This window comes from Chlamydomonas reinhardtii, chromosome 12 (genome assembly GCF_000002595.2).
Source record: "Chlamydomonas reinhardtii strain CC-503 cw92 mt+ chromosome 12, whole genome shotgun sequence".
NCBI classification, from domain to species: Eukaryota; Viridiplantae; Chlorophyta; class Chlorophyceae; order Chlamydomonadales; family Chlamydomonadaceae; genus Chlamydomonas; species Chlamydomonas reinhardtii.
Genome location: NC_057015.1, coordinates 3,839,970 through 3,867,029, shown reverse-complemented (window position 1 = coordinate 3,867,029; position 27,060 = coordinate 3,839,970). Strand labels below are relative to the sequence as shown.

Genomic DNA, 27,060 nt, shown 5'->3' with positions numbered 1-27,060 from the left:
TGCTTTGCTCAGCTGCCTACGTTGAAAACACAAGTCGTCACTTTCAGCCAACCCAGCGTGCGCCTCCAGCAAACCTTTGCAAAACCTCACTCGGTCCAAAAGGGCGCACGATGCAGCTTCACCCCGAACTTCAGTCGCGGCCTTCCCTAATCCACACCGCGGCGCTTCCTCACTCCGGTAGCTTCGGTCTCACACTCGCATTCGACTGATCGACTCGCACCCCACTCAGCCGTACAATTCAGGCTACCCACCTGCCTTGCTGCGCCCTGTTTGTGCCCCTGCCGGTCACACTGTCTCCCGGCCACTGTTTTGCTGAGCTCTTTTTGCATATTCTCTGCGGTTCCCTCATCCGTGGGCGCTGGTTGCCTGCCTGCAGGTGCGCTGGGCGTCTGCTTCACGAGCTGTGCGTTGCGGTGTGTGTGTGTTAAAGAGCACAAGGAAGACGTTGCGCAAAGACAGTGTATGCGATGCAGCAAAGCGACGGTTTACGGACGTGTGTGTGTGTGTGTGTGTGTGTGTGTGTGTTAAAAAACGAAACGAAAGCCCGCCCAGTGTATGCGATGCAGCAAAGGGACGGTTTACGGACGTGTGTGTGTGTGTGTGTGTGTGTGCGTGTGTGACTGACTGTGTGTGTGACTGTGTGTGTGTGTGTGTGTGTGTGTGTGTGTGTGTGTGTGTGTGTGTGTGTGTGTGTGTGTGTGTGTGTGTGTGTGTGTGTGTGTGTGTGTGTGTGTGTGTGTGTGTGTGTGTGTGTGTGTGTGTGTGTGTGCGTGTGTGCATGGCTATCACCTGGCAGGGCGCCCGAAGCGTGAGGAACGCGCGTCAGCAAGCTACCAGCCTGCCAGCAAGTCAACGTGGTGGCGATGGCGGTGGCGGTAGCGTTGGTGGTGGCAGTGGTGGCGGTGGCGGTGGCGGTGGTGGTGGTGGTGGTGGTGGTGGTGGTGGTGGTGGTGGTGGTGGTGGTGGTGGTGGTGGTGGTGGTGGTGGTGGCGGTGGACGGGTGGTGGCGCGGTAGATGGTGGTGGTGGGATGGGCACACATTATCACCTAAAACTGCAGTGCTCCCACCGTTCGCACACATACAATCATAGCAGCGTCAAACACTTACCTACCCACACCCTTGTATAGCTTAGCGCGGGGCCGGTTAGCCCCGAACGTAGGATGGCCCCAGCGTAGCGTTTATTTCTAGACTGAGACGGACGTATTGGACACATGTCGCAGCAGAGCACAGACAGCACTTTGGCTCCGGCCTTCTTCCATATTGCAACGCAGTGCGGCAGCGTCCTGAAGGTGTTCTGCCGGGGAAAGCCGAAGGAAGCCAAAAAGAGCCTCCAGCGCCTCGCCCAAGAACATCCAAACAGCTTTCTGCCCCACCGATACTTGGTGCGCGGCGTTCCTTTGGGCTTTGGCTGGGGGTTGAAGGCCGCCAACCTTCGCGGGTCCGACGATATCGACTAGCTTGGGTCCTCAGGTTGCTGATTCTGTTAGATAAAGCCTTTTTACTATAAACGAGAAAAAGCGGGGGACTTGCGGTGGCCGGGACTGTTTCTCTAGGATTCCATGTGGCCTCAACACCAGACGCTCTACGATTTTGCAGGCACGGCTGCTGTATCATGAGAGTGCACGCGTAGAGGCAGACCAACAGGGCGCAGCGGGCACCAGACGTTTGGCGCTGCTGCACAGCGCGCTGCTTGAGGCGAAGCAAGTAAGTTTATAATGTGATGACGTAAGAAATGCTCATGTATATGGTGCTCTAATGCCTAATGCGGGATTTCTGACGTATGTCTGGGGCTTGCATGGCCATCTTACCGACAGGCAAGCGAGCTCGCGCCGGGTTCGCTCAGCTCAGCGGCCCTTCGCGCAACTTTGCTTGTAAATCTGCTTGTGGAGGAGTCGGCGCTGCAGGGAGGCCTTGCTGTGGGCCAGGAACAGCCGCCGCAGCCAGCGGAGCGCTCGCAACCAGCAGCTGTTGAGGGCAGCAGTGTTGCTTCGGGCATAACTGTGTCCAGCGAGGTTGCATGGTACCAGCTGCAGCCGGAGGCGCGTTGCGAGGCGATAAAACGGGAGTTCCGCGACGCAATTGCACACTGCGTCAGGACCCTGGAGTGCAGCTCGCCGCTGCTAGTCGAGCCAGTTATCACGATCTCGGATGCACACGCGCGTACATGTGATCCGTGCTGCCTGGTGAGCGTCCGCGCCCGCGCAAGTGTCGGGGCGGGGTCTGTCCTTGCACGGGAGCGTGCCAGGGCGCCCGGCCCGCCCGCAAGCCGAGAGGCTTGCACCTTACCAAGCACGGCGGGCATTTGAGTCTTCATGGAACTTACAAAGGCATTGGGAGGTCGTTGTGGGGCGATGCAGGCGTGATCACGGTCACGGAAGCCAGCGTAGTCGTGTCCTGCTGATGCGTCGGGTGCAAGCCTTCCCCAACATTTCTTGTGCCCGTCGTGTTTCCGGCTCGCAGAGGGTGCAGGACAACATCGTGGAGTGGGTAAAGCAGGACAACTGGCAGCGCATCGTCGCGGAGAAGCGGAGCGTGCTGGCGTGCATGCACCAGGTGCTGGAGAGCTGCCACACGCTGCTGGACAGCACCCACATTCCCGTGGACGGCATTGTGCGCCTGCTGCAGCACATCCTCAGGTGTGCAGAGCGGTGTCATCCAGCTGCACCGCTGCTTAACGCAAGGGGCATCCGAGGAAGTGACAATGCGGGTGAAAGGCCGCGACTATTTATGGGTGTCTGTGGGACGGCTCCTGCCGACGGCGGCGAAGGGGTGTGGCAATATGGCGCATCTATATGCTGATCGCGCCCTCGCCTGCAATCCATGCAGACCGCACCAGCAGGACCTGCAGCTGTGGGCCAGCCAGCTGCTGCTGAGCAAAGGCAGCGTGGACGACCTGCAGCACAAGTTTGAGACGCAGGCGGCGGTGACGGAGCTGCTGCGCATGCTGCGGCCAGGGAGCCGGCCTGGAGAGGAGGGGCCCCTGGGGGCGCTCCCACCGCCGCCACAGGGAATGCCCGCGGCTGTACCGCTTCTTCCGGTAGCGATGCAGCAGCAGGCGCCGCCCCAACAGCAGCCACACCAGCCTCAGGCTCAGCAGCAGGCGTACATGCAGGCGCCTGCGCAGCAGGTGAAGCCCGCCATGCAGCAGCAGCAGCAGCAGCAGCAGCAGCAGCCCGTGGCGCTTATGCAACAACAGCAGCAGCAGCAGCAGCAGCAGCAGCAGTTGCTGCTTCAGCAGCAGCAACAGCAGCAGCAGCAGGCACACGCCCAGCAGCAGATGCGCGCTGCGGCACAGGCGCACGAGCTGCCGCCGCCTCCTCCTTCGGGACGGCAGGTGGCCAACGCCGGGGCCATCGTCCCCCAGCCACCTCAGCCGCAGCAGCAGTTGGCGCCACCCCCGCCGCCGCCCGCGCAGCAGAATCTCGCACCTTGCTTGTCGGCGGAGCAGGAATGGGACGAGGTGCGGGACGGCGGCGGTGCGGCTGGCAGCGCCAGCACCGGCGCGGCAAACGCAACAGGGGCGGCGCGGCGGGCAGGCGGCAAGGCCAAGAACAAGGCCAAGGGCGGTGACACGGCGCGCGGGCCTCGCAAGGAGCGCAGCCGCTACGAGCGGTACATGGACGTGGAGACGTTCTGGCGCTCCACCACGCCCGAGCAGCGGGCCGCGCTGCTCAAGGTGCCCATGGCGGCACTGCTGAAGAGTGAGCAGGGGGTGCTGGGGTGGCAGGGGTGAGGACCAGATGCGGGTCGGCTTCGGTTACACGCGTTGGTGGGGATTGCCGTACGCTGTTGTGAGTGCTGCACCCGAGGGCGTGACCCGCCCCATTCATGCCGAATTCTTGCAGGCGTGCGGCGCGACCAGGGCAACGACGCGGTGGACGAGCTGATTGAGGGGCTGGTGCTGCTGCGCGAGCAGGGCAACCGCGCCGCCTGCTACTGGCTGTGCCCGGTGTGCGAGCAGAAATTCCACAGCAGCCGCGACTTCCTGGGGCACGTGGAGCTGGTGCACGAGGGGCTGGCTGTGCAGGACAACAAGTACGTGTGCTGCTACAAGTGCCAGCAGGACGTGGTGGGCATGTACTACACCAGCACGCGCACGCCCGGCTACAACCTGTGCTTTCGCTGCTACGGCGCGGACGCCAACAGCGCCAAGTGAGAGCGGTCAGGGGGGACTGAGGGCGGGAGCGGGAGGGCTGCTAGCAATCCCTGGGACACATGTCTTGAAGCTCCAGGCCAAGCGGCGTGTCATGTATCTTGCCGTACTCATGTCGCATAACCTCGGCCCGCAGCTCGCCGGAGGCGTTTGAGAAGGTGTTCATGCGGCCGTCGGCGGGCGGCCGCGCCTGGTCGCACGACGACTTCATGAGCACCCGGGACTCGTTCAGCTCCCTCAGCGAGCGCTCGCACCGCCACGCGCTGCAACAGCATCCGCAGCAGCCCCAGCAGCATGCCCAGCAGCAGCAGCAGCCGGGCGCGCACGCGCAGCAGTACTACCAGGCGGGGCAGCGGGGCGCTGCGGGGTCGGGGCACGTACACTCGGCGGCGTGCCGGCACCATCCTGACTGCCCGCACCATGGCCACGGGTGAGCGTTGACATGTCCTGAAATTGATTTGCGTATATCGGACATGTATGGAAGCGCTACTACTATTTATGCGCAATTCGAATCTGAGCGTGACGCTGCTCTGTATTATTTCGTCGGAACAGGTTGGAGGCTACGTCTGCTCAGGCCATGCTCACCTTCGGAGAGGCGTCGGACGAGTGGCTGGCGCCGCTGCCGGCGTCCTCTATCTCGGCGCCCATGTCCAGCGCGATGCCGGACCCTCGCGCCCACACCCCGGGCAGCCATCCGTCAGGGGCGGCTGCCAGCGCGGCTGGGAGGCGGCGCGGCGCCAATTCAGGCAGCGGCGACGGGGCGGACAGCGGGGACGACGTGGTGGGAGCCGACTCACAGCTGCACAGCCGCAGCCTGAGCGAGCCGCCGAACGGACCGCAACCAGGCGGCGCGGGGGAAGGCGATGACGGCAGCGAGGGCGGCGGCAGCGGCAACGCCACGTGGCGGTCCTGGTGGCCGTCGCGCCTCATGTCGGGGTGGTCGGGCAAGGGCCAGCAGCAGGCGCAGCCGCCGGCACAAGGGCCCGGGCCAGGAGGCGCGCCCGGCCAGGCGGACGAGTCCACAGGCAAGGGCGGGGCGGGCAGCGGCGGGCAGCGGCACGAAGCAAGTGGGCAGGATGAGCTTGATGACGACAACGGCTCGGACTCAGCAGACATTGTGCTGCCGCCGCCGCCCGCAGGCGCCGCCATTGCTGGCGGGCTGGGCGCGGGCGTGATGAACGGCATGGTCGCGGAGCTGATGGCGCGGCTGCGCGAGATCTACCTCACCGACCGCGACCTTGGCGACATGTCGCTCGGCTCTATCACGCAGTTCGTGTACCGGAAGCTGGGTGCCGGCGCGGCCGCCGACGATGCCGCGCTGGCGGCCTGCCCGCCTGGCCCGCGTGCCATGCTGCTGGATTTCCTGGCGCAGCCGTCCATCGTGTTCCAGCGGCCGCAGGCGTTGGCCGTTGTGCTGGGGCTGCTTCCGCTGGCGGACCTGCAGATGGTGGCGGCATATGCGGTGCGACAGCACGAGGAGGCGGTCAGCGGCGCGGAGGCGGCGGCGCGCGACATCGCGGCGGGCAGTGATGAGGAGGACGGCCTGGCGCTCGACGGCGGCGCGTTCGGGGACGACAGCGCCAGCGGCAGCGAAATCAGCGATAGTGACGAGTTCCGCTTGGAGCGGGCGGCGGCACGCGAGGCGGCAGCCGCAGCCGCGGAGGCCGCCATGGCTGCTGCCGCGTCCAACCACACGGCCGCAGGCATGCCACGTGCTCGCCGCCGGCTGCGCTACACCAGCCGCCGGGCGGCGCCGCCGGCTGGCAGCGGGATGGGCCAGGCTGGCGTGCCGCTGCCCCACCAGGCCGGCGCCGCTCCTGGCACGCCGCCGCTGCCACCCCACGGCGGCGGCGCGTACGCCGTCGGCGGCAGCCACGCGCTGAACTTGCGCCGCACCGACGATGACGGCAGCGCAGAGGAGGTGTCAGAGGAGGAGATGGCCTCTGCCGGCGACGGCGGCCTCGACTTCCCTCTCGGCGGCCCCGAGGCGCCCGGTGACCACCACGGCCGGCAGCAAGCGCAGCAGCTGCGTGGCCCTCAGGCCCAGGCGCAGCACCCGCAGTACGACAGCCACAGCGCGCAGCGCGCAGCGGCGCAGCAGCATGCGCGCCAGCTACAGCAACTACGCCACGCGGGAGGTGCCGGCATGCACGGCCTCGCCAACGCGCGCGGCGGCCGCAACGCCGCCGCCGCCGCTGACGGCTCCGGCCTTCTGTGCGACGGCGAGCGCAGCCTGGGCGGGGGCTCGCTGGCGGACGAGGGCGACGATGTGACGGAGGAGGAGGTAGACGCACGCTGCGACGAGGGCGGCCTGTCGGACGAGGACGACGGCGTGAGTCTGGGGCCGGAGGAAGACGAGGAGGAGGACGAGGAGGAGGACGGCCCCTGCGTGTCGCTGTTCGTCGTGTCGGGCGACGTGGAGCTGGGCTTCGACCGCCTCATCACGCAGATGTGGGGCGGCGGCGCCGAGAGCGATGACGCCGCTGGCCAGGGCCAGCTGGAGGCCGGCGCTGCCGCGCTGCCGCTGCCCGCACCGGGTGCCGGCAAGGACCGTAGCGGCCGAGGCGGGCAGCAGGGTCAGCAGGGCCAGGGCTCCCGCGGTGGGCGGAACGCCCAGCAGCAGTCCGGCGGCGCTGCGCGACAGCTGTCGCCGACCGCCCGCACCGCCAATGGCACCGCCGGTGGCTCGGCTGTCGGCAGCGCCGGTGCCGCGAGCGCACTGGCGCTGGCCGCCGCTAACGGCGACGACACGGTGGCGGCGGAGGAGCTGTCCGGCCCCCGCGAGGACGAGCCCTACCTGCAGGTGGCCGACTGGTGGCTGCAGCACCTACGCCTGGAGGGCCCCCCCGCCAACCCCAACCAGGCCCAGCAGCTCGCGCAGCTGGCGGCCCCTGGCTCGGCCGATGAGATGCGCGTGCTGCGCTGGCTGTACGGCAACATCATTAACGTGCAGGCAGAGGAGTTCTGCGCGCGGCAGCGTGAGCTGCGCGGCGGCCGTGAGCGCGACGTGGCCATCCTGGAGCTGTACGATGAGGTGGCGGCGGTGTGGCGCAGCCTGCAGGCTGTGACCGACAAGCGCTCGCGGCTGGAGGCGCTACGACGCGCCGCGCGCGGCCACTTCGCGGTCGTGAAGCGGCTGGAGGAGGCGGGCGGGCACGCCACGCTGGAGCAGGCCACCGAGTTCCTAGACGCCGTGCTGTCCGGCTACTGCCAGGGCCAGCAACAGCAGCAGCTCCTGCAGCAGCAGGCGGCGCAGCAGCAGCTGCCAGCTCCACCTGCGGCGGCGGCTGACGGGCCCGCCGGCGATGAGGCGGCGGCGATGCCGCCACCCCCCGCCAACGGCGCGCCGGAGCAGCCTGGCACGCCCACCACCTCGACAGAGGGTGCCCAGCAGGGCGACGGCTCCGCGCTGGGAGTCGCACCTGGTGGCGCAACGGCGGCAGTCATGGCTGCTGTCACTGCCGGCGGCGCCGGCGGCCCGTCCGGCCCACTGCTGTACCTGTGCGAGCGCGCTGTGGAGGTGGTTCGCCGCCACCCGGCCCTGGCGCAGGAGCCCAGCCAGCGCTACGCGGCAGCACTGCTGGAGCGTGAGCTATCCGTTCTGGCGCTGGTGGAGGTCATGGTGGCGGCGGAGGCGGAGGAGGCGGCGCGCGAGCGCGGCGTGGCGGAGGAGAGCCTCAAACGCCACCGTGCGGAGCACCGCGAGGCGGAGGCCGAGTACCAACGCGTGCAGGTGTGTGCGGCAGGACGCGGCTGGTTTACGCTGCTGCCATGATGCATGACTGGGACTGAATAAAAATATTGGCTGCCTATTTCCCTGCCCCATCAAGTATGCCTAACCTAAACCATACACTTTCCTCAATCCCTTCACAGGCTGAGGGCCCTGCTAGCCACCGCAAGAAGGACCTGCTGGACAAGGCCACCAAGGAGGCCGAGCACCGCGAGCAGCTGCGTGAACTGGCGGCGCGCCTGGCCTCGCTGTCGGACAGCATTGCCGCGGACGAGGCCAGCAAGACCAAGTGGGCCGACAAGTGAGTGCTCAGCCTTCGCACGCCTGTCGTCGCTGGGATACGGTATAGGAAAGCGCACCCGGCCAAAAGCTTGGATCTCGGCAATGCACCCAACTGACCTCTTAACGCTGTGTCATTCGTATATTGTGTGTGAACAGGCAAGAGGAGGCTGAGCGCGAGCTGACGCACGTGCGCGACGCCATCCGCCAGACCAGCGCCCGCCGCGCCTCCCTGCTGGATGTGTGCGCCACCCTGGACGTGCCCTTCGCGCCGCCACCGCCGCCGCCCCAGGCAGCCGTCGTGGCAGCCGCCGCCGCCGCCGCCGCTGCTGCTGCATCTAGCGGCCGCGCCATGCTCCCTCCCGCCGCCCCCGACGCAGACGATGACACCGCCGCCGGCACCGCTGCGGCGCGGCACGGCGCCGCCGGCGATGCAGTCGCCGCCGTGGGCGCTGCCGGCGTCACCGCCGCCGGCGTGGCGGCCGCCGCCGCCGCGGACATGGAGTGGCGCACCACGCGCCTGGAGTGCCTCATGTACCGCGTGCTGTGGGTGAGCGAGGCCGTCAAGATGTTTCAGGCGCAGTACTCGCCGCGCCAGTCCACGCACCACTACGACCTCTTCATTCGCGCCACGCACTGGGCCAAGCAGCTGAGCGAGGAGTACGAGGAGTCTATCCGCGCCTACTGCTGCGAGCTGGAACGCCTGCGCGCCCGCCTGCGCGACGTCGCCGCCGTCGACCTGGGCTACGAGATCGGGTCTGCGGCGCTGGAGGTGGCGCGTCGCCGCGTGGAGGCGGCGGCGCACGCCGCGCGCGAGGCCGCCAGCCTAACGCTGCTGAAGGAGCTGGAGGAGGAGGAGGAGCGGCGCAAGGCGACGGCGACGGGCAAGGACGGCAGGGACGCGGGGGCAGCCCGGGACGCGGGCGCGGGCAAGAAGGCGACTGCCAACAAGAAGGCCGCAATAAAGGCCACCGCCGCCGACCTCAAGAAACAGAAGGAGCGCGAGCGCGAGCTGGTGAGGACATGTTCCTGTTGCTGTATGTTGCTGCCCACCGTGTCGTACACCTCAGGCTTGCAAGGGCTGCGCCGGCCGTGCCTGCTTAGGTTTCGCTTTCTCACACTGGCACCAAGTCATCGTCAAATTGCTACCTTGCTGTTTGTTTGTGCCACAGGCAAAGCAGGCAGAAGAAGAGGCCCGCAAGCGTGCAGAGGAGGAGGACAAGGAGCGCGTGGCGGCGGCGCGGCGTGCACGAGAGGCCGCCATCGAGGCGGAGCTGGAGCGTCGCCGGCGCGAGCTGGAGGAGCTGGAGATGCAGCGCGAGGCGGAGGCCATCCGGGCCGCCCAGGAGGTCAGTCTGCGGGAGCAGCAGCTACGTGAGCAGCGCGAGCGCGAGGCACGGGAGGCGCGGGAGCGGGAGGCAAAGGAGCGCGCCGCCGCGACCGCCCAGGCACAGGCAGCGGCCGCGGCGCAGCAGCAACAGCAACAGTCGGGTGCCAAAGCTAACGCTGCGCCGCAGCCGGTAGCTAAGGCCAATGCTGCTCAGGGCAAGCGCCAGGGCGCAGCCGACGCAGCGGCTCAGCAGCAGCCGGCGCCGGCGGCCGGCAACAAGCGGAGTACAGCCTCCGCTGGCCAACGCGGCAAGGGTGCTGCCAACGCGGCTCAGCCACATGCCAGCCCCGAGGCACCCGCTGCTGTGCCCGCTTCGGCTTCTGCCTCGCCTCCTCTGGCTAATGGCGGCCGCGTGCCGCCTGTCAAGGCTGTCGCAGCCACGGCTGTCATCAGCGGCCCTGCATCGGCTCCGTCGTCTGCCAAGGCCGGGGCTGGCAAGCAAGCCGCCCAGGTGCCAGGGGCGGCGGCAGCTGGTGCTGTTGTAGGCGATGCTGCGGCGGCGGTCGCCGCGGCAACGGCGGGCATCAGCGGCGGTAACGGGGGCGGCAACGGTAACGGCGGCAAGGGCACCGCTGCCCAGCGTGGCAGCCCAAGCAAGGGTGCCCCTGCTCAGGCAGCTGCGGGCGGCAACGCCGCTCGTCGCGCCGCCCAGCAACAAGCGAGCCAGGCTGGGCAGCACAGCACCCAGGATTCCGCTGGGCAGCAGCACATGGCGCACGGCGCTCCTGGCCCTCAGGAATCGGCTGCCGCCGGCCCCGCGGGTGCTGGGCCGCTGAGCCCCGGCTCCGAGTTCCCTCCCCTCTCCGCTACCGGCGCGCCAACGGCTCAACACCATCGCGCCTCGCAGGCGCACTCACAGCAGCAGCCGCAGCACCTCCAGCAGCAGCCTGGCATGCATCTGCCGCTCAACATGCCGCATGGACTACCGCCCCAGGCACAGCAGCAGCAGCACATGCATCCGAGCATGCAGCCGCAGGCGCAGCAGCAGATGGGCATGCAGCCGCAGGCACAGGGAATGCCACAGCCGCACCAAATGGCGCCTCCCCAGGGCTTCACTGCCGCCCAAGCCCAGCAGTTGCAGGCGCAGCAGATGCAGGCCCACGCCGCTCAGCAAATGCAGGCGCATGCTGCTCATCAGATGCAAGCGCAAGCTCAGGCGCAGGCCCAGGCGCAGGCGCAGGCGCACGTCCAGGCCTACGCCGAGGCGCAGGCGCGCCTGATGGTCCTGGCACAGGTGCCGGCAGCGACTGCCGCCGCCGTCGCGGCGGCCGCTGCCGTGGCTCAAGGCACGCCTGCGCCTGCACCCAGCGACCTCCAGCAGCAGCAGGGGCAGGTGCTTCCCTCGGAGCACCTGCACGCGCAGCTGCGGCAGCAGGCGGCCGCGGTGCAGCACGCGGCGCTGCGGCAGCAGATCCAGGCGCAGCTGCAAGCCCAGGCGCTGCAGCAGGCCCAGGCCCAGGCGCAAGCCCATGCCCAGGCGCCGCTGTTCCAGCCCACGCCTCGCCAGCTGGGCGGCGCCGGCGGGCTTCCGGGCATGCCCGGCGGGATGCCCGGCAACGGCTCGGCCATGTTCGATCCCTTCGCAGAGAACCCCCTGCTGCGGGCGCTGTCAGCCATGGAGGCCAAGACGCCGCCGCCCGTGTCGCCCAACACGGCCATGAACCCAGCGGCGGCCCTCGCCGCCGCGGCGGCAGCCGGCCTGCCCGTGCCTGGCATGGCGCCCAACGGCGGCGCAGGCCAGGCGGCAGGTCAGGCACCAGCGCCGGGCGCCGGCGCCGGCAGCGTTCCACCGCAAGGCACGCACCTGCACGCGGGGCACGCGGCGATGGCGCCTGGCGGCGGTAACGGCGCCGGCCCCGACCCCTTGCTGGCGGCGATGCAGGCGTCCGTGGCGGCGCACGGCTCCACAGCTGCGGCGTCCGCGGCTGAGGCGGACACGCACATCATGTCCATCATGTCCATCCTCGATCAGGACGGCGCAAGCCCCAGCCCCAGCGCTGCAACAGGCAGCGGAAGCTCTGGAGGCCGACCCGGCTCGTCCAGTGCGGCAGGCGGCACCGGCGGCGCCGCGCGCGCCTCACCAGGCAATTCCATCGCACCCGGCCCTGGCGGCGGCGGCGCGGCTGCCGGCAGCAGCACCGCCAGTGTTGCCGCGTCGGTCAGCAGCAGCCCGCAGCGCCCGATGCTTCCTCCGGCGCCGCCGCCGGGCCCGCCAGCGTCCATGTACGGCAATGCCTTCGGCATGGGTGGCGCCGGTGCGGACGGCTCCCCCGCCGCGGGCAACTCGTCTATTAGCGCCTCGCCGGCACGCCCAGGTGCTGGCGTGGGAGGTGCCAGTGGCATGCCTCACCTTGCGAACGGCGGCATCCCGCCAGTTCCGATGCCCGGTGGCGCGGGTGCGGGTGAGGGGCTGCCCGGCCTGTCGTCAGCAGCAGCGGCGGCATTCAGCAGCGGTATCTGGCGGCAACAGGGCGGCGAGCAGCTGGGAGGCAACGGCATGTTGGGCTTGGGTCTGGGCCTGAGCGGCATCGGCGCCGGCCCCAACACCTGGGGCACGGCGGGCCTTCCTGCGGCCGGTGGACCCGGCGGCTCGGCGGCCAACGCTGGCAGCCGCCCCGGCGGCCCCGGCGCCTCGTCGCCGCGCCATGGCAGCACGGGTGGCGCGGCCGACTGGGGCTCAAGCGGGAACGGCGGTAACGGCGGCGGCGGCGGCGGCCACCGCGACAACCTGGACATGGACTCGCTGGTGGCGGCTTTGCCCAGCTCGCTGCTGCCCAGCAGCCTCGACGCCGACCCCGCGCCCTCCACGCCGGCGAACTCGGGCCTCGCAGCTACCGCCGCGCCCTTCTACCCCGCCAGCCTGCGGAGCAAGGGCAATGGCGGCCAGCCCGGCCAGGGCCAGGGCCAGCAGCAGCAACAGCTGCACATGGGTAGCGGGCCGGGCATGATGCACATGGGCGGCCCCATGGGCCCAGGCGGTGCTTTCTCTGGCGACGGCGCTGCCGCTTGGATTGGCGGTATGGGGCCGGGCAAGCCGGGTGCCATGAACCCGGCGGCAGTTGCGGCGATGGCTGCGGCGAACGGCATGTTGGGCAACGGCCCGCACGGCGGGATTGGGCCGGGCGGCATGGGCGGGCTGCCGGGCGGCATGGGCCCAGCGGGCGCGATGCGCGGCTACGGCATGGGCCTGTACAGCGGGGACGCAGTGAATTGGTCGGTGGCTGGGATGATGCAGGGCGGCGGAGGCGGCATGCCGCCGGCCATGCGCGGCGCCGGCGGCTGGGGCCCGTTCGGCCCTCCAGGCGCTGGTGGAGTACCGGGTAGCCAGCAGGTGGGACAGCAAGCGCAGCAAGGCACAACGCAGCAACAGCAGCAGCAGCAGCAGCAGGCCTCTCAGGCAGGATGGCCGCGCGGACAGCGCTGGCGCAACTGAGTATACCGTAGCGCAGGCAACGTTGGCTTGGTTGCAGTTCAGAGAAGGCAGCAAGGTGATTGGAATCAACTGCAGCAGGCGCCTTGTAAATGGAAGGCGTAGCTGGTGTGTGTGTGATGGTGGGTTGTTCTCACTGTGTGGGTGATGGGACAGGGTTTAGGCAGGTTGGCGAGGTCCCGTAGGGTGCAGCTGACGCCCATACCCTGTGTCCTGTGTTACGGAGCTTCAACAGCACTAGGCGGGGCGCAAATGTGATGTGGCATTTCGAGCACCCATTGGGGATGCGCACGCACGAACTGCAAGACCTCTTTAGGGCGCCAGGGTCGGCGGCATCAAGAGTGAGTTGCCGCTGTCCTGCTTATGCGTGTTTTATAGTATCACTGAATTGGATGGAACGCCCATCCACGTACTGACGCGTGCACACTTCGGCGATGCACGTTAAGGGCCTGCGGGCGCATGTAAAAATGCTTGAGGTGCGTGCTAACAAGCGTCGGTCCCCGGGCATATGGTTTTTGGGAATGTGCATGGGGTAAGGGTCCCCGAAGGCACATGGCGGTGCTGGCACACACGCAGCAGCATCATTTGGCCGCACGTCCACGCACAGAGCGCCACGGACAGCTCCATAAACAGTATGGCACTGTAGACATGCTAGGTATGTGTGTCCTTTGGGCATTTGCTTCTCTCTGATTTTCGTCTCGTGGTGCGGCCAAATCAGGTTGCCGCGCCACTGCCGCCGTGCATGCACCGGAACGGCGGAACCTGCTGCAGCTACAGAAATGCCCTGGGCATTGCTGGCGGCAAGGCATCACAGAGCACCCCACCACACACCACCTACAGGTAGCCGACGGCGGTCGGTGGCAACGCCTGACAGGCTGACCTCTGCTGCCGCCGCTCGCAGCGCTGCGCCGGGCGTGTGCCTGCGTCCTCTTCCACCTCCCCCGCCGCCCGCATCGCCAGCGGGGTCCGCGGGTGCCCATGCTCAAGCCTGCGCTTCGTGTCTGCATATAAATAATAGGCTGGACAGCGCACTCCATCTTGTAGCTTCGACAGTCCTTCTCGTTGATTCGCTTATTAGGCTAGGGCTTGCTCCTTTTGTGCAATTTCTGCTGTGGTTCCTGTCTTCCAAGGCCACTGCAGGATGGCGGCTTCCGCTGCGATGCTTCGGCTGCTCAGTGACCTGAAAGCAATCAAATCGGAGCCCCCCGAGGCGAGTTCACGCGAATGGGCGCTTGGGCTTCCTCTGTCTCAAGAAGGGCTGCGCATTGCCTCTTTTTCCCTTTTGGGCCCACGGGAACTCAATCTTGGATTGCTTAGCTAGATAGGCTGTCCGGAACACCGCATTCCGGGAGTGTGCGCATGACACGTAAGCCGCGGAGCTAGTGCGCAGGAGTGCTCTGTCCGCTGGGATGTTAAAATGGCAAATACTGTGATGTCCAGGTGCTGCGAAGTATGGCATGCGCTGTCGGCCAAAGAGCAAAGCGCAGACTGCACACCCACGTTCCGCACTCACCACCCACCCCCGACACGCACACTGGCAGGCCCTGATCGATCTTCCGCCCGCAACCCAAAGCACCTGGACATTGTGCGGACAGTTGTATGCCTTGTGAGGTGAAGTGTGGCTCCCTTGTCGCAGGGCTGCTCAGCATCGCCGCTCGATGAGAGCAACCTGATGGTTTGGCAAGCTACAATCTTTGGCCCGGATGAGAGTGAATGGGAGGGCGGCATCTTCACCCTCAGGTTCACGTTTACTGGTGTGTCCCAGAATTGGGTTTCGAGGCTGGGGTACCGGCTGGCCCTTTTGGGAGCTGGCCTGCGCTTGTGAGCCTGCCGTCCGTTGTGCGCACTACCTTTCTCCTACCCTACCATACCTGGCCTTACAACCCACGCACTGATTCGGCGTAATTCATTCGCCATCGTGCTGTTACTGCTTCCGCGCAGAGCGCTATCCAGACAAGCCGCCCAGGGTTCGCTTCAGCAGCGAAATGTTCCACCCAGTGAGTTGCGGGCTGCAACTGCTTAGCAGTTGCCAGCACTGTTAAGCCATGCTTGTCATTTGGTGTTTGTTCTGTGCGCTGCCCAAAATGCACCTTGCCACGTCACCCGCCTCGCCTTCTCTGCAGAATGTGTACCAAGACGGCTCGCTGTGCATGGACGTGCTTCAGGTGCCTGGGCATTTGCTTGGTGACCTAGCACAGTGCAGCGTCCATGTGTGACAGCGTTGGCCGTGTGTGCTCCCCGGCAGCTGCCTGGGCTCCCGCAGCGCTGCTGCCGCCATGCTAAGACTGACCTACGGCCTGCTGCTGCCACCCGCTGCAACTGCTGCTGTGTGCCTCACCCTGCAGGACCAGTGGTCGCCCTGCCACAACGTGTCCACACTGCTCACAAGCATCCAGTCGCTGCTGACAGACCCCAACTGCTCCTCGCCCGCCAACCCCGAGGCGGCGCAGCTTTACCTAAACGACCGCGCCGCCTACAAGAAGTGAGTGATCAAAACACGGAACTCCTCACGTGCTTGACTGGCATTGGCGGCAGCGGTGTTGCCTCATTTCCTGCCCCTGCGGCATACATCCATGCAGACGAATGCACACTCACATAATCACCTGCTATTGCTACTCGTTGTGGTGCATTACCCACTGCAGGCGGGTACGTCGGATCGCCCAGAAGTCACTCGAGGGCTGCTGAGCGGCCTCGACATATTAAAGTGCATGGTGCAGAGGGATATGCAAAGGCGCATGCAACGGAAGGAGACGCCGCAGAGCCACCGAGCGCGGTGCAGGTGTGCGTGCATGCTGTGTAGATGGTCAACAAGCGGCAGTCGCGTGCTGAGTTCACGAATGCCCAACGCATGCGTGACGTGCGACACAGCAAGCCCGGATGATGGATGTAGGGCTCAAGCCGCTGGTAGGTAGACAATATATACTTACACACCAGTAATAGGGAGGGTTGGGAATGTGGAGTGGCTCAAGCCTCTGAAGTCTGGTGCGGGGTGTGTGTCAGGTGGTTGCTGCGTGCAGTCCCACCACTGGGTCAGTTGCCTGCAGTCAGTCGCCATGGTCTGCTTGACAGTGGAACCGGCTGCGCCCGATAGCTGGCAAGGAGTCAGAAGGAGCAGCGTGTGGCTCATATGCGTTGCGTTGGTGTTGGTTGCTGATTTTGGAAACGCACTATGAGTTGAGGTGGGGCCGTGTGGTATACGAGAGTGTGGTATGCAGTGCGGAAGCTAATTAGTTCGTGCAGGATGCAGTGCGGTTGTATGCAGGTTGTATGCGTAGGTCGTGCGCAGGTCATGCCATAGATGCCATAGTACTCGCTGTATGTGCGCAGCACCCAGACTTCAACGCAGGGTGTTACTTGACAAGGTGCAGCATTGGGAAGGTCGGCAGCAGGCAACCAGAGGTTGGGAGGCTAGCGAGAAGCGCGGCGGCCTGCGGGATGTGGTTTAGGCCACGTGGAGGAGGAGAGCGCAGCGCCGCCCAAGAAGCGGCGCAAGCGCGCAGGCTGAGGAGCCGGCTGGTGTCTAGGTAGCGGTCCGCGGTGGGGCTGGCAGGGCATGCGTAGCGGCATGACCAGTAGTGCGGCTGTTGACAACTGTGCGTCTGGCTGCGGTTGGCTCTGCTGTCGGACTGCTAGGTAGGCACCTGGTTTGGCTATGTGCCTGTGGAAACCGACCCCGGCTATGTCCGGGCGATGAGATTGTTCGGCCTCAGACTGTGGATGGAGGGGCTCAGCCCCTTTTCCCGTGACCGGGGAACACTTGTCCAGTTGTCCTCATACTGACATGTGAATGTGTGTGGGCGATTACCGGTACGGCAGCGGCATGCTGTACCGGCAGGTAGCGGTGGGCCGCTATGCAGGCTTTGGCCCTACAACATCAAAGGTGGCTTCTGTGTATGCATACCATGGGTAGCTGCTGGCTGTGTGTGGGACTTGCGGGTGGTTAGCACTTGAACTGATGACGCTTCCGCGGGTTATCAAGTGCTGCTGACCAACGCTGGCTGCCTGCTGCTTCGAAGAAGCAAAGAACTGGCGGCGTTACAGCACCTGCAGAGCCCCTGCATTCAATTTGAACTGGAAACGGGGAGGCAGCAAGGTAATGCAGCCAGGTGAGAGGAAGTCAGGTGCGCAGAGGGACGTGTGTACATCATACAGGCTTGATGTCACCCCTTTTGCTGTCCTCTGTCGCTTATGTATACCACAGCCTTGTGACATAGCCTTACGGCCCCTGTGGGCGCCGATGTATGGCACAGGAGCGTCTGCTCGCCGGGCTGGGCAGCGCTCAGGGCCCCACCATGGCGCCGCGGCCTGGGCTCCTGCGTGCTATGCCCTGCCGGGTGCGACTGCAGTGGCGGCTGCTGGTCTCATACTGCAAGCTAGCTGGGAGCCCAGGGGCCGACTGTGCACGCGGCGGAGGGGCCGGGCGGGTCCCGGTGGCCCCGAGGTGGCAAGGCGAGGGTCGCCGGCGACGGCACGGCGTGGCACACCTGCGCCATGCGGCTGCTTTCCTGTGCGAGTATTTCATATTACATGTATAATACGTATCTATGTTGCGTGTGGGTCAAATGGCCTCGGGGCTGGTGCAAAGAATTGTTGTCGCCTTTCCAGCGCGACCGACCCTGGTGTGAGCCACGGAAGGTCAGGCTAAAAGTCGCCACTTTCGTGGCGTCGGTTCCTCCATATCCCCATCAGCATATACGCTCATGTAAAAGACCGCAAATAAGATACCTTTAAGTGGGGGTAGGCCGACTCATTCCAAGATGCGGTCCTGCCAACCATGCCGACATGCCCACACGCGAACCAGCGATGTGCGCCCTGCCCAGCCTGTATGCAGAGGGCATGCGTCTATGGTCACAAGCCTAGTCTAAGCAGGTTGGGGCATTTGTGGGGCCGCCACATAGGCGCTGGGCCCGTCTATGGGCACTGCGCCGGGAGGGGCTGCCGGGCGCCCGGCCACCGTGTGGTCAGGGCACCGCTAGTTATGTCGGGCCGAGTGCCGTGTTTGCATGCCACCTAGTGTAGCTTGATACAGCGGGGCGGGGCAAGTGCGCCGCACAGCCCCCGGGGCACTTGTGCTACACACGCTGCCCCGCGTCGCAGCGGGCAAGCGAGCGCGTGCCCACCAAGGCATGCACACCTGCTGCACGCCCACAACCACCATGCCCTAGACCCTCTGGTGCGTAGCAGCTAATATGTCACATATGTTTGCCGTATTGCGGTATGACGCCGGCAGCCAGCCTGCGCCCGGTCGCACGCCGGTGCCGTGACTGCTTCACCGAGCGGCGGCGGCGGTGATGCAGCCAGGTGAGAGGAAGTCAGGTGCGCAGAGGGACGTGTGTACATCATACAGGCTTGATGTCGCCCCTTTTGCTGTCCTCTGTCGCTTATGTATACCACAGCCTTGTGACATAGCCTTACGGCCCCTGTGGGCGCCGATGTATGGCACAGGAGCGTCTTCTCGCCGGGCTGGGCAGCGCTCAGGGCCCCACCATGGCGCCGCGGCCTGGGCTCCTGCGTGCTATGCCCTGCCGGGCGCGACTGCAGTGGCGGCTGCTGGTCTCATACTGCAAGCTAGCTGGGAGCCCAGGGGCCGACTGTGCACGCGGCGGAGGGGCCGGGCGGGTCCCGGTGGCCCCGAGGTGGCAAGGCGAGGGTCGCCGGCGACGGCACGGCGTGGCACACCTGCGCCATGCGGCTGCTTTCCTGTGCGAGTATTTCATATTACATGTATAATACGTATCTATGTTGCGTGTGGGTCAAATGGCCTCGGGGCTACTGCAAAGAATTGTTGTCGCCTTTCCAGCGCGACCGACCCTGGCGCGAGCCACGGAAGGTCAGGCTAAAAGTCGCCACTTTCGTGGCGTCGGTTCCTCCATATCCCCATCAGCATATACGCTCATGTAAAAGACCGCAAATAAGATACCTTTAAGTGGGGGTAGGCTGACTCATTCCAAGATGCGGTCCTGCCAACCATGCCGACATGCCCACACGCGAACCAGCGATGTGCGCCCTGCCCAGCCTGTATGCAGAGGGCATGCGTCTATGGTCACAAGCCTAGTCTAAGCAGGTTGGGGCATTTGTGGGGCCGCCACATAGGCGCTGGGCCCGTCTATGGGCACTGCGCCGGGAGGGGCTGCCGGGCGCCCGGCCACCGTGTGGTCAGGGCACCGCTAGTTATGTCGGGCCGAGTGCCGTGTTTGCATGCCACCTAGTGTAGCTTGACACAGCGGGGCGGGGCAAGTGCGCCGCACAGCCCCCGGGGCACTTGTGCTACACACGCTGCCCCGCGTCGCAGCGGGCAAGCGAGCGCGTGCCCACCAAGGCATGCACACCTGCTGCACGCCCACAACCACCATGCCCTAGACCCTCTGGTGCGTAGCAGCTGATATGTCACATATGTTTGCCGTATTGCGGTATGACGCCGGCAGCCAGCCTGCGCCCGGTCGCACGCCGGTGCCGTGACTGCTTCACCGAGCGGCGGCGGCGGTGATGCAGCCAGGTGAGAGGAAGTCAGGTGCGCAGAGGGACGTGTGTACATCATACAGGCTTGATGTCGCCCCTTTTGCTGTCCTCTGTCGCTTATGTATACCACAGCCTTGTGACATAGCCTTACGGCCCCTGTGGGCGCCGATGTATGGCACAGGAGCGTCTTCTCGCCGGGCTGGGCAGCGCTCAGGGCCCCACCATGGCGCCGCGGCCTGGGCTCCTGCGTGCTATGCCCTGCCGGGCGCGACTGCAGTGGCGGCTGCTGGTCTCATACTGCAAGCTAGCTGGGAGCCCAGGGGCCGACTGTGCACGCGGCGGAGGGGCCGGGCGGGTCCCGGTGGCCCCGAGGTGGCAAGGCGAGGGTCGCCGGCGACGGCACGGCGTGGCACACCTGCGCCATGCGGCTGCTTTCCTGTGCGAGTATTTCATATTACATGTATAATACGTATCTATGTTGCGTGTGGGTCAAATGGCCTCGGGGCTGGTGCAAAGAATTGTTGTCGCCTTTCCAGCGCGACCGACCCTCGCGCGAGCCACGGAAGGTCAGGCTAAAAGTCGCCACTTTCGTGGCGTCGGTTCCTCCATATCCCCATCAACATATACGCTCATGTAAAAGACCGCAAATAAGATACCTTTAAGTGGGGGTAGGCCGACTCATTCCAAGATGCGGTCCTGCCAACCATGCCGACATGCCCACACGCGAACCAGCGATGTGCGCCCTGCCCAGCCTGTATGCAGAGGGCATGCGTCTATGGTCACAAGCCTAGTCTAAGCAGGTTGGGGCATTTGTGGGGCCGCCACATAGGCGCTGGGCCCGTCTATGGGCACTGCGCCGGGAGGGGCTGCCGGGCGCCCGGCCACCGTGTGGTCAGGGCACCGCTAGTTATGTCGGGCCGAGTGCCGTGTTTGCATGCCACCTAGTGTAGCTTGATACAGCGGGGCGGGGCAAGTGCGCCGCACAGCCCCCGGGGCACTTGTGCTACACACGCTGCCCCGCGTCGCAGCGGGCAAGCGAGCGCGTGCCCACCAAGGCATGCACACCTGCTGCACGCCCACAACCACCATGCCCTAGACCCTCTGGTGCGTAGCAGCTAATATGTCACATATGTTTGCCGTATTGCGGTATGACGCCGGCAGCCAGCCTGCGCCCGGTCGCACGCCGGTGCCGTGACTGCTTCACCGAGCGGCGGCGGCGGTGATGCAGCCAGGTGAGAGGAAGTCAGGTGCGCAGAGGGACGTATGTACATCATACAGGCTTGATGTCGCCCCTTTTGCTGTCCTCTGTCGCTTATGTATACCACAGCCTTGTGACATAGCCTTACGGCCCCTGTGGGCGCCGATGTATGGCACAGGAGCGTCTTCTCGCCGGGCTGGGCAGCGCTCAGGGCCCCACCATGGCGCCGCGGCCTGGGCTCCTGCGTGCTATGCCCTGCCGGGCGCGACTGCAGTGGCGGCTGCTGGTATCATACTGCAAGCTAGCTGGGAGCCCAGGGGCCGACTGTGCACGCGGCGGAGGGGCCGGGCGGGTCCCGGTGGCCCCGAGGTGGCAAGGCGAGGGTCGCCGGCGACGGCACGGCGTGGCACACCTGCGCCATGCGGCTGCTTTCCTGTGCGAGTATTTCATATTACATGTATAATACGTATCTATGTTGCGTGTGGGTCAAATGGCCTCGGGGCTGGTGCAAAGAATTGTTGTCGCCTTTCCAGCGCGACCGACCCTGGCGCGAGCCACGGAAGGTCAGGCTAAAAGTCGCCACTTTCGTGGCGTCGGTTCCTCCATATCCCCATCAGCATATACGCTCATGTAAAAGACCGCAAATAAGATACCTTTAAGTGGGGGTAGGCTGACTCATTCCAAGATGCGGTCCTGCCAACCATGCCGACATGCCCACACGCGAACCAGCGATGTGCGCCCTGCCCAGCCTGTATGCAGAGGGCATGCGTCTATGGTCACAAGCCTAGTCTAAGCAGGTTGGGGCATTTGTGGGGCCGCCACATAGGCGCTGGGCCCGTCTATGGGCACTGCGCCGGGAGGGGCTGCCGGGCGCCCGGCCACCGTGTGGTCAGGGCACCGCTAGTTATGTCGGGCCGAGTGCCGTGTTTGCATGCCACCTAGTGTAGCTTGATACAGCGGGGCGGGGCAAGTGCGCCGCACAGCCCCCGGGGCACTTGTGCTACACACGCTGCCCCGCGTCGCAGCGGGCAAGCGAGCGCGTGCCCACCAAGGCATGCACACCTGCTGCACGCCCACAACCACCATGCCCTAGACCCTCTGGTGCGTAGCAGCTGATATGTCACATATGTTTGCCGTATTGCGGTATGACGCCGGCAGCCAGCCTGCGCCCGGTCGCACGCCGGTGCCGTGACTGCTTCACCGAGCGGCGGCGGCGGTGATGCAGCCAGGTGAGAGGAAGTCAGGTGCGCAGAGGGACGTGTGTACATCATACAGGCTTGATGTCGCCCCTTTTGCTGTCCTCTGTCGCTTATGTATACCACAGCCTTGTGACATAGCCTTACGGCCCCTGTGGGCGCCGATGTATGGCACAGGAGCGTCTGCTCGCCGGGCTGGGCAGCGCTCAGGGCCCCACCATGGCGCCGCGGCCTGGGCTCCTGCGTGCTATGCCCTGCCGGGCGCGACTGCAGTGGCGGCTGCTGGTCTCATACTGCAAGCTAGCTGGGAGCCCAGGGGCCGACTGTGCACGCGGCGGAGGGGCCGGGCGGGTCCCGGTGGCCCCGAGGTGGCAAGGCGAGGGTCGCCGGCGACGGCACGGCGTGGCACACCTGCGCCATGCGGCTGCTTTCCTGTGCGAGTATTTCATATTACATGTATAATACGTATCTATGTTGCGTGTGGGTCAAATGGCCTCGGGGCTACTGCAAAGAATTGTTGTCGCCTTTCCAGCGCGACCGACCCTGGCGCGAGCCACGCAAGGTCAGGCTAAAAGTCGCCACTTTCGTGGCGTCGGTTCCTCCATATCCCCATCAGCATATACGCTCATGTAAAAGACCGCAAATAAGATACCTTTAAGTGGGGGTAGGCTGACTCATTCCAAGATGCGGTCCTGCCAACCATGCCGACATGCCCACACGCGAACCAGCGATGTGCGCCCTGCCCAGCCTGTATGCAGAGGGCATGCGTCTATGGTCACAAGCCTAGTCTAAGCAGGTTGGGGCATTTGTGGGGCCGCCACATAGGCGCTGGGCCCGTCTATGGGCACTGCGCCGGGAGGGGCTGCCGGGCGCCCGGCCACCGTGTGGTCAGGGCACCGCTAGTTATGTCGGGCCGAGTGCCGTGTTTGCATGCCACCTAGTGTAGCTTGACACAGCGGGGCGGGGCAAGTGCGCCGCACAGCCCCCGGGGCACTTGTGCTACACACGCTGCCCCGCGTCGCAGCGGGCAAGCGAGCGCGTGCCCACCAAGGCATGCACACCTGCTGCACGCCCACAACCACCATGCCCTAGACCCTCTGGTGCGTAGCAGCTGATATGTCACATATGTTTGCCGTATTGCGGTATGACGCCGGCAGCCAGCCTGCGCCCGGTCGCACGCCGGTGCCGTGACTGCTTCACCGAGCGGCGGCGGCGGTGATGCAGCCAGGTGAGAGGAAGTCAGGTGCGCAGAGGGACGTGTGTACATCATACAGGCTTGATGTCGCCCCTTTTGCTGTCCTCTGTCGCTTATGTATACCACAGCCTTGTGACATAGCCTTACGGCCCCTGTGGGCGCCGGTGTATGGCACAGGAGCGTCTGCTCGCCGGGCTGGGCAGCGCTCAGGGCCCCACCATGGCGCCGCGGCCTGGGCTCCTGCGTGCTATGCCCTGCCGGGCGCGACTGCAGTGGCGGCTGCTGGTCTCATACTGCAAGCTAGCTGGGAGCCCAGGGGCCGACTGTGCACGCGGCGGAGGGGCCGGGCGGGTCCCGGTGGCCCCGAGGTGGCAAGGCGAGGGTCGCCGGCGACGGCACGGCGTGGCACACCTGCGCCATGCGGCTGCTTTCCTGTGCGAGTATTTCATATTACATGTATAATACGTATCTATGTTGCGTGTGGGTCAAATGGCCTCGGGGCTGGTGCAAAGAATTGTTGTCGCCTTTCCAGCGCGACCGACCCTGGCGCGAACCACGCAAGGTCCGGCTAAAAGTCGCCACTTTCGTGGCGTCGGTTCCTCCATATCCCCATCAGCATATACGCTCATGTAAAAGACCGCAAATAAGATACCTTTAAGTGGGGGTAGGCCGACTCATTCCAAGATGCGGTCCTGCCAACCATGCCGACATGCCCACACGCGAACCAGCGATGTGCGCCCTGCCCAGCCTGTATGCAGAGGGCATGCGTCTATGGTCACAAGCCTAGTCTAAGCAGGTTGGGGCATTTGTGGGGCCGCCACATAGGCGCTGGGCCCGTCTATGGGCACTGCGCCGGGAGGGGCTGCCGGGCGCCCGGCCACCGTGTGGTCAGGGCACCGCTAGTTATGTCGGGCCGAGTGCCGTGTTTGCATGCCACCTAGTGTAGCTTGACACAGCGGGGCGGGGCAAGTGCGCCGCACAGCCCCCGGGGCACTTGTGCTACACACGCTGCCCCGCGTCGCAGCGGGCAAGCGAGCGCGTGCCCACCAAGGCATGCACACCTGCTGCACGCCCACAACCACCATGCCCTAGACCCTCTGGTGCGTAGCAGCTAATATCTCACATATGTTTGCCGTATTGCGGTATGACGCCGGCAGCCAGCCTGCGCCCGGTCGCACGCCGGTGCCGTGACTGCTTCACCGAGCGGCGGCGGCGGTGATGCAGCCAGGTGAGAGGAAGTCAGGTGCGCAGAGGGACGTGTGTACATCATACAGGCTTGATGTCGCCCCTTTTGCTGTCCTCTGTCGCTTATGTATACCACAGCCTTGTGACATAGCCTTACGGCCCCTGTGGGCGCCGATGTATGGCACAGGAGCGTCTGCTCGCCGGGCTGGGCAGCGCTCAAGGCCCCACCATGGCGCCGCGGCCTGGGCTCCTGCGTGCTATGCCCTGCCGGGCGCGACTGCAGTGGCGGCTGCTGGTCTCATACTGCAAGCTAGCTGGGAGCCCAGGGGCCGACTGTGCACGCGGCGGAGGGGCCGGGCGGGTCCCGGTGGCCCCGAGGTGGCAAGGCGAGGGTCGCCGGCGACGGCACGGCGTGGCACACCTGCGCCATGCGGCTGCTTTCCTGTGCGAGTATTTCATATTACATGTATAATACGTATCTATGTTGCGTGTGGGTCAAATGGCCTCGGGGCTGGTGCAAAGAATTGTTGTCGCCTTTCCAGCGTGACCGACCCTGGCGCGAGCCACGCAAGGTCAGGCTAAAAGTCGCCACTTTCGTGGCGTCGGTTCCTCCATATCCCCATCAGCATATACGCTCATGTAAAAGACCGCAAATAAGATACCTTTAAGTGGGGGTAGGCCGACTCATTCCAAGATGCGGTCCTGCCAACCATGCCGACATGCCCACACGCGAACCAGCGATGTGCGCCCTGCCCAGCCTGTATGCAGAGGGCATGCGTCTATGGTCACAAGCCTAGTCTAAGCAGGTTGGGGCATTTGTGGGGCCGCCACATAGGCGCTGGGCCCGTCTATGGGCACTGCGCCGGGAGGGGCTGCCGGGCGCCCGGCCACCGTGTGGTCAGGGCACCGCTAGTTATGTCGGGCCGAGTGCCGTGTTTGCATGCCACCTAGTGTAGCTTGACACAGCGGGGCGGGGCAAGTGCGCCGCACAGCCCCCGGGGCACTTGTGCTACACACGCTACCCCGGCTGCGCGTGGGTGGCCGGGGCGGCGGAAGCCGTCCAAGCAAACCGCCCCCCCCCGCCTCGGATCAGCAGCAGGTTCGGACCAGGTTCGACACCCGGATTCGCGCGCCCGGCCGGGTTTCCCCGAGTGCTGGCTAATCCCATTAACAATTGAATGATGGATTATACCCGCGACACGGTTGGCCTGCTGCCGCTTCCCTCAGCTGCCGCTTCCCTCAGCTGGCGGTTGCATCGAGTGCCGCAAATCGGATGAGCGTAGCGTAACCCTGTATGTATTCTAATCACTAGTTTGATAATTATAATCCCGACAAAGCAGCACGATTGATGTATTCGCAGCTTGGAAGTGAGCGGCTTCGCTGTATGGCTTCACTTGTCTGACTCCGGCGACCCCTTCGCCTCGCCGCCACCGCCGAAACGAGCCCCCGAACACCCAACAATCCCTTCCTATATATTTCGCCATTTCCCTCCTCCACCTGCCCCCCTGCTCGCACCTGCTGCTCCTTCTCTGCATGCAGTACATGCAGTGCCGATTGGCCATGCATGGCGTGGTGTGTAATGCGGGGTTTCCAGGACAAAGCAGGGGGAGGGGCAAGCCAGGGTACGTACTGCGTGCGTAGCTGTAGGGGTTTCCTGAATTCTGGATGTGGTGGTTGTGGTAGAGGCGGATCCAGCAGGGGCTTCAGGGGGGTTTTGGGGGCGTCTGGCACCCTTGGTCTTCAGCGTTCAGGCAGCGGCTAGCGTTGTCGGGCGGCTCTGGCTCTGTCAAATTATGCCCCCAAGCAACGCTGAGGTGGACAGTCTCGCTCCATGCATCCCGCCCCGAGGTGGTCCCAACGTGCGGAGGGCCGTAGCCAAAATGGGACCCGTGGCAAGAATATGGAATTTCGGGCAGAACCCCAGGGAGGAAACGGCATATAAACAATCAACATAAAATGCCCAGATAATTACAAGTATAGTGAGCCGACATACAAAAGTAAGGAAGTTTTCTAACTTGTGCGTGCGTGAGCCTGGACCTACAAAACGAAGCACGCACAAACACTTGTCCTAGAAAATCAGCTTTCATTGTAAGCGTACATACATGTACACTGGAGGTGCAGCTAGCAGCCGCTGTTGCGCGCGCGCGCAGCCCATACAATACTAATAATGCGTCGGCAAACGCGTCTTGGAGCGCCAAGTCAATCCCTGGTGCTGCTCTCGTGCATAGTTACATGTTGCTGGTGCCATACAGCGCTGGCGGAGAGCATGGAGCAGTCGCCATGCGTTGCTGTCAATTCTTCCAGCAGCATTGATGCGGCGGGGCTGCCGGGGACTGGATGTTATGCGAACGCTAACTACCTTTTCTCGACGCTTCCTGCACCGGCAGCTGACGGCTCAAAGTAGGTGCAGTAGTGAGCGAGCGAGCGAGGTTGCTGCTGCTGAATGCATGACTGATGCATTAAGTTCACGCCGTTCGTTGTGGAACGCGCTGTCCCACGTATCTACGTTCCCAGCACGTCTCTCACTCGCTCTTCCCTTTGCAACATTGTACATGTCCATTAAATAGGGTCATCGCTTGGGTGCTGGCCCAGGAATGCCTTCGGCGTGGCAACGGGAGCCAACCGTGTCCCATCGACTTCCTCCAGGGCTCTCTGCCTGTTCCCGCAAATGTGCGTCGATGCATTTGGCGCCCCTGCACGCTCCTACGCACCTGCATGCATACCCCTACCCTCCATCCCATTTGAGTAAGAGAACACCAACCAAACGACGGCACAACGTCTCAGCTTGTCTCAGCCTGTTCTAAGCTCGTGCCAGATCACAGGATCGCTAACTCAGTTAGCGAT

At 65.0% G+C, this 27,060-nt stretch overlaps 2 protein-coding genes across 2 annotated transcripts; both read left to right on the top strand.

Annotated features, from left to right (window-relative positions):
* The first annotated feature begins 1,086 nt into the window (after nucleotides 1–1,086).
* CHLRE_12g515500v5 (uncharacterized protein) lies at nucleotides 1,087–13,460 on the top strand. Its single transcript, XM_043068295.1, has 11 exons — nucleotides 1,087–1,383; nucleotides 1,598–1,705; nucleotides 1,816–2,184; nucleotides 2,462–2,637; nucleotides 2,828–3,702; nucleotides 3,847–4,153; nucleotides 4,291–4,584; nucleotides 4,707–7,887; nucleotides 8,028–8,185; nucleotides 8,323–9,178; nucleotides 9,336–13,460. Exons 1-11 carry the CDS (start codon nucleotides 1,213–1,215, stop codon nucleotides 12,984–12,986), a joined length of 10,146 nt encoding a protein of 3,381 aa, XP_042918390.1. The 5' UTR covers nucleotides 1,087–1,212; the 3' UTR covers nucleotides 12,987–13,460.
* Nucleotides 13,461–14,023: 563 nt separating this feature from the next.
* Nucleotides 14,024–17,701, top strand: CHLRE_12g515450v5 (uncharacterized protein). Its single transcript, XM_001703173.2, has 6 exons — nucleotides 14,024–14,193; nucleotides 14,620–14,737; nucleotides 14,925–14,980; nucleotides 15,107–15,148; nucleotides 15,329–15,465; nucleotides 15,626–17,701. The coding sequence occupies exons 1-6, from the start codon at nucleotides 14,125–14,127 to the stop codon at nucleotides 15,666–15,668; spliced, it is 465 nt and encodes a 154-aa protein (XP_001703225.1). The 5' UTR covers nucleotides 14,024–14,124; the 3' UTR covers nucleotides 15,669–17,701.
* The last annotated feature ends 9,359 nt before the right edge of the window (nucleotides 17,702–27,060 follow it).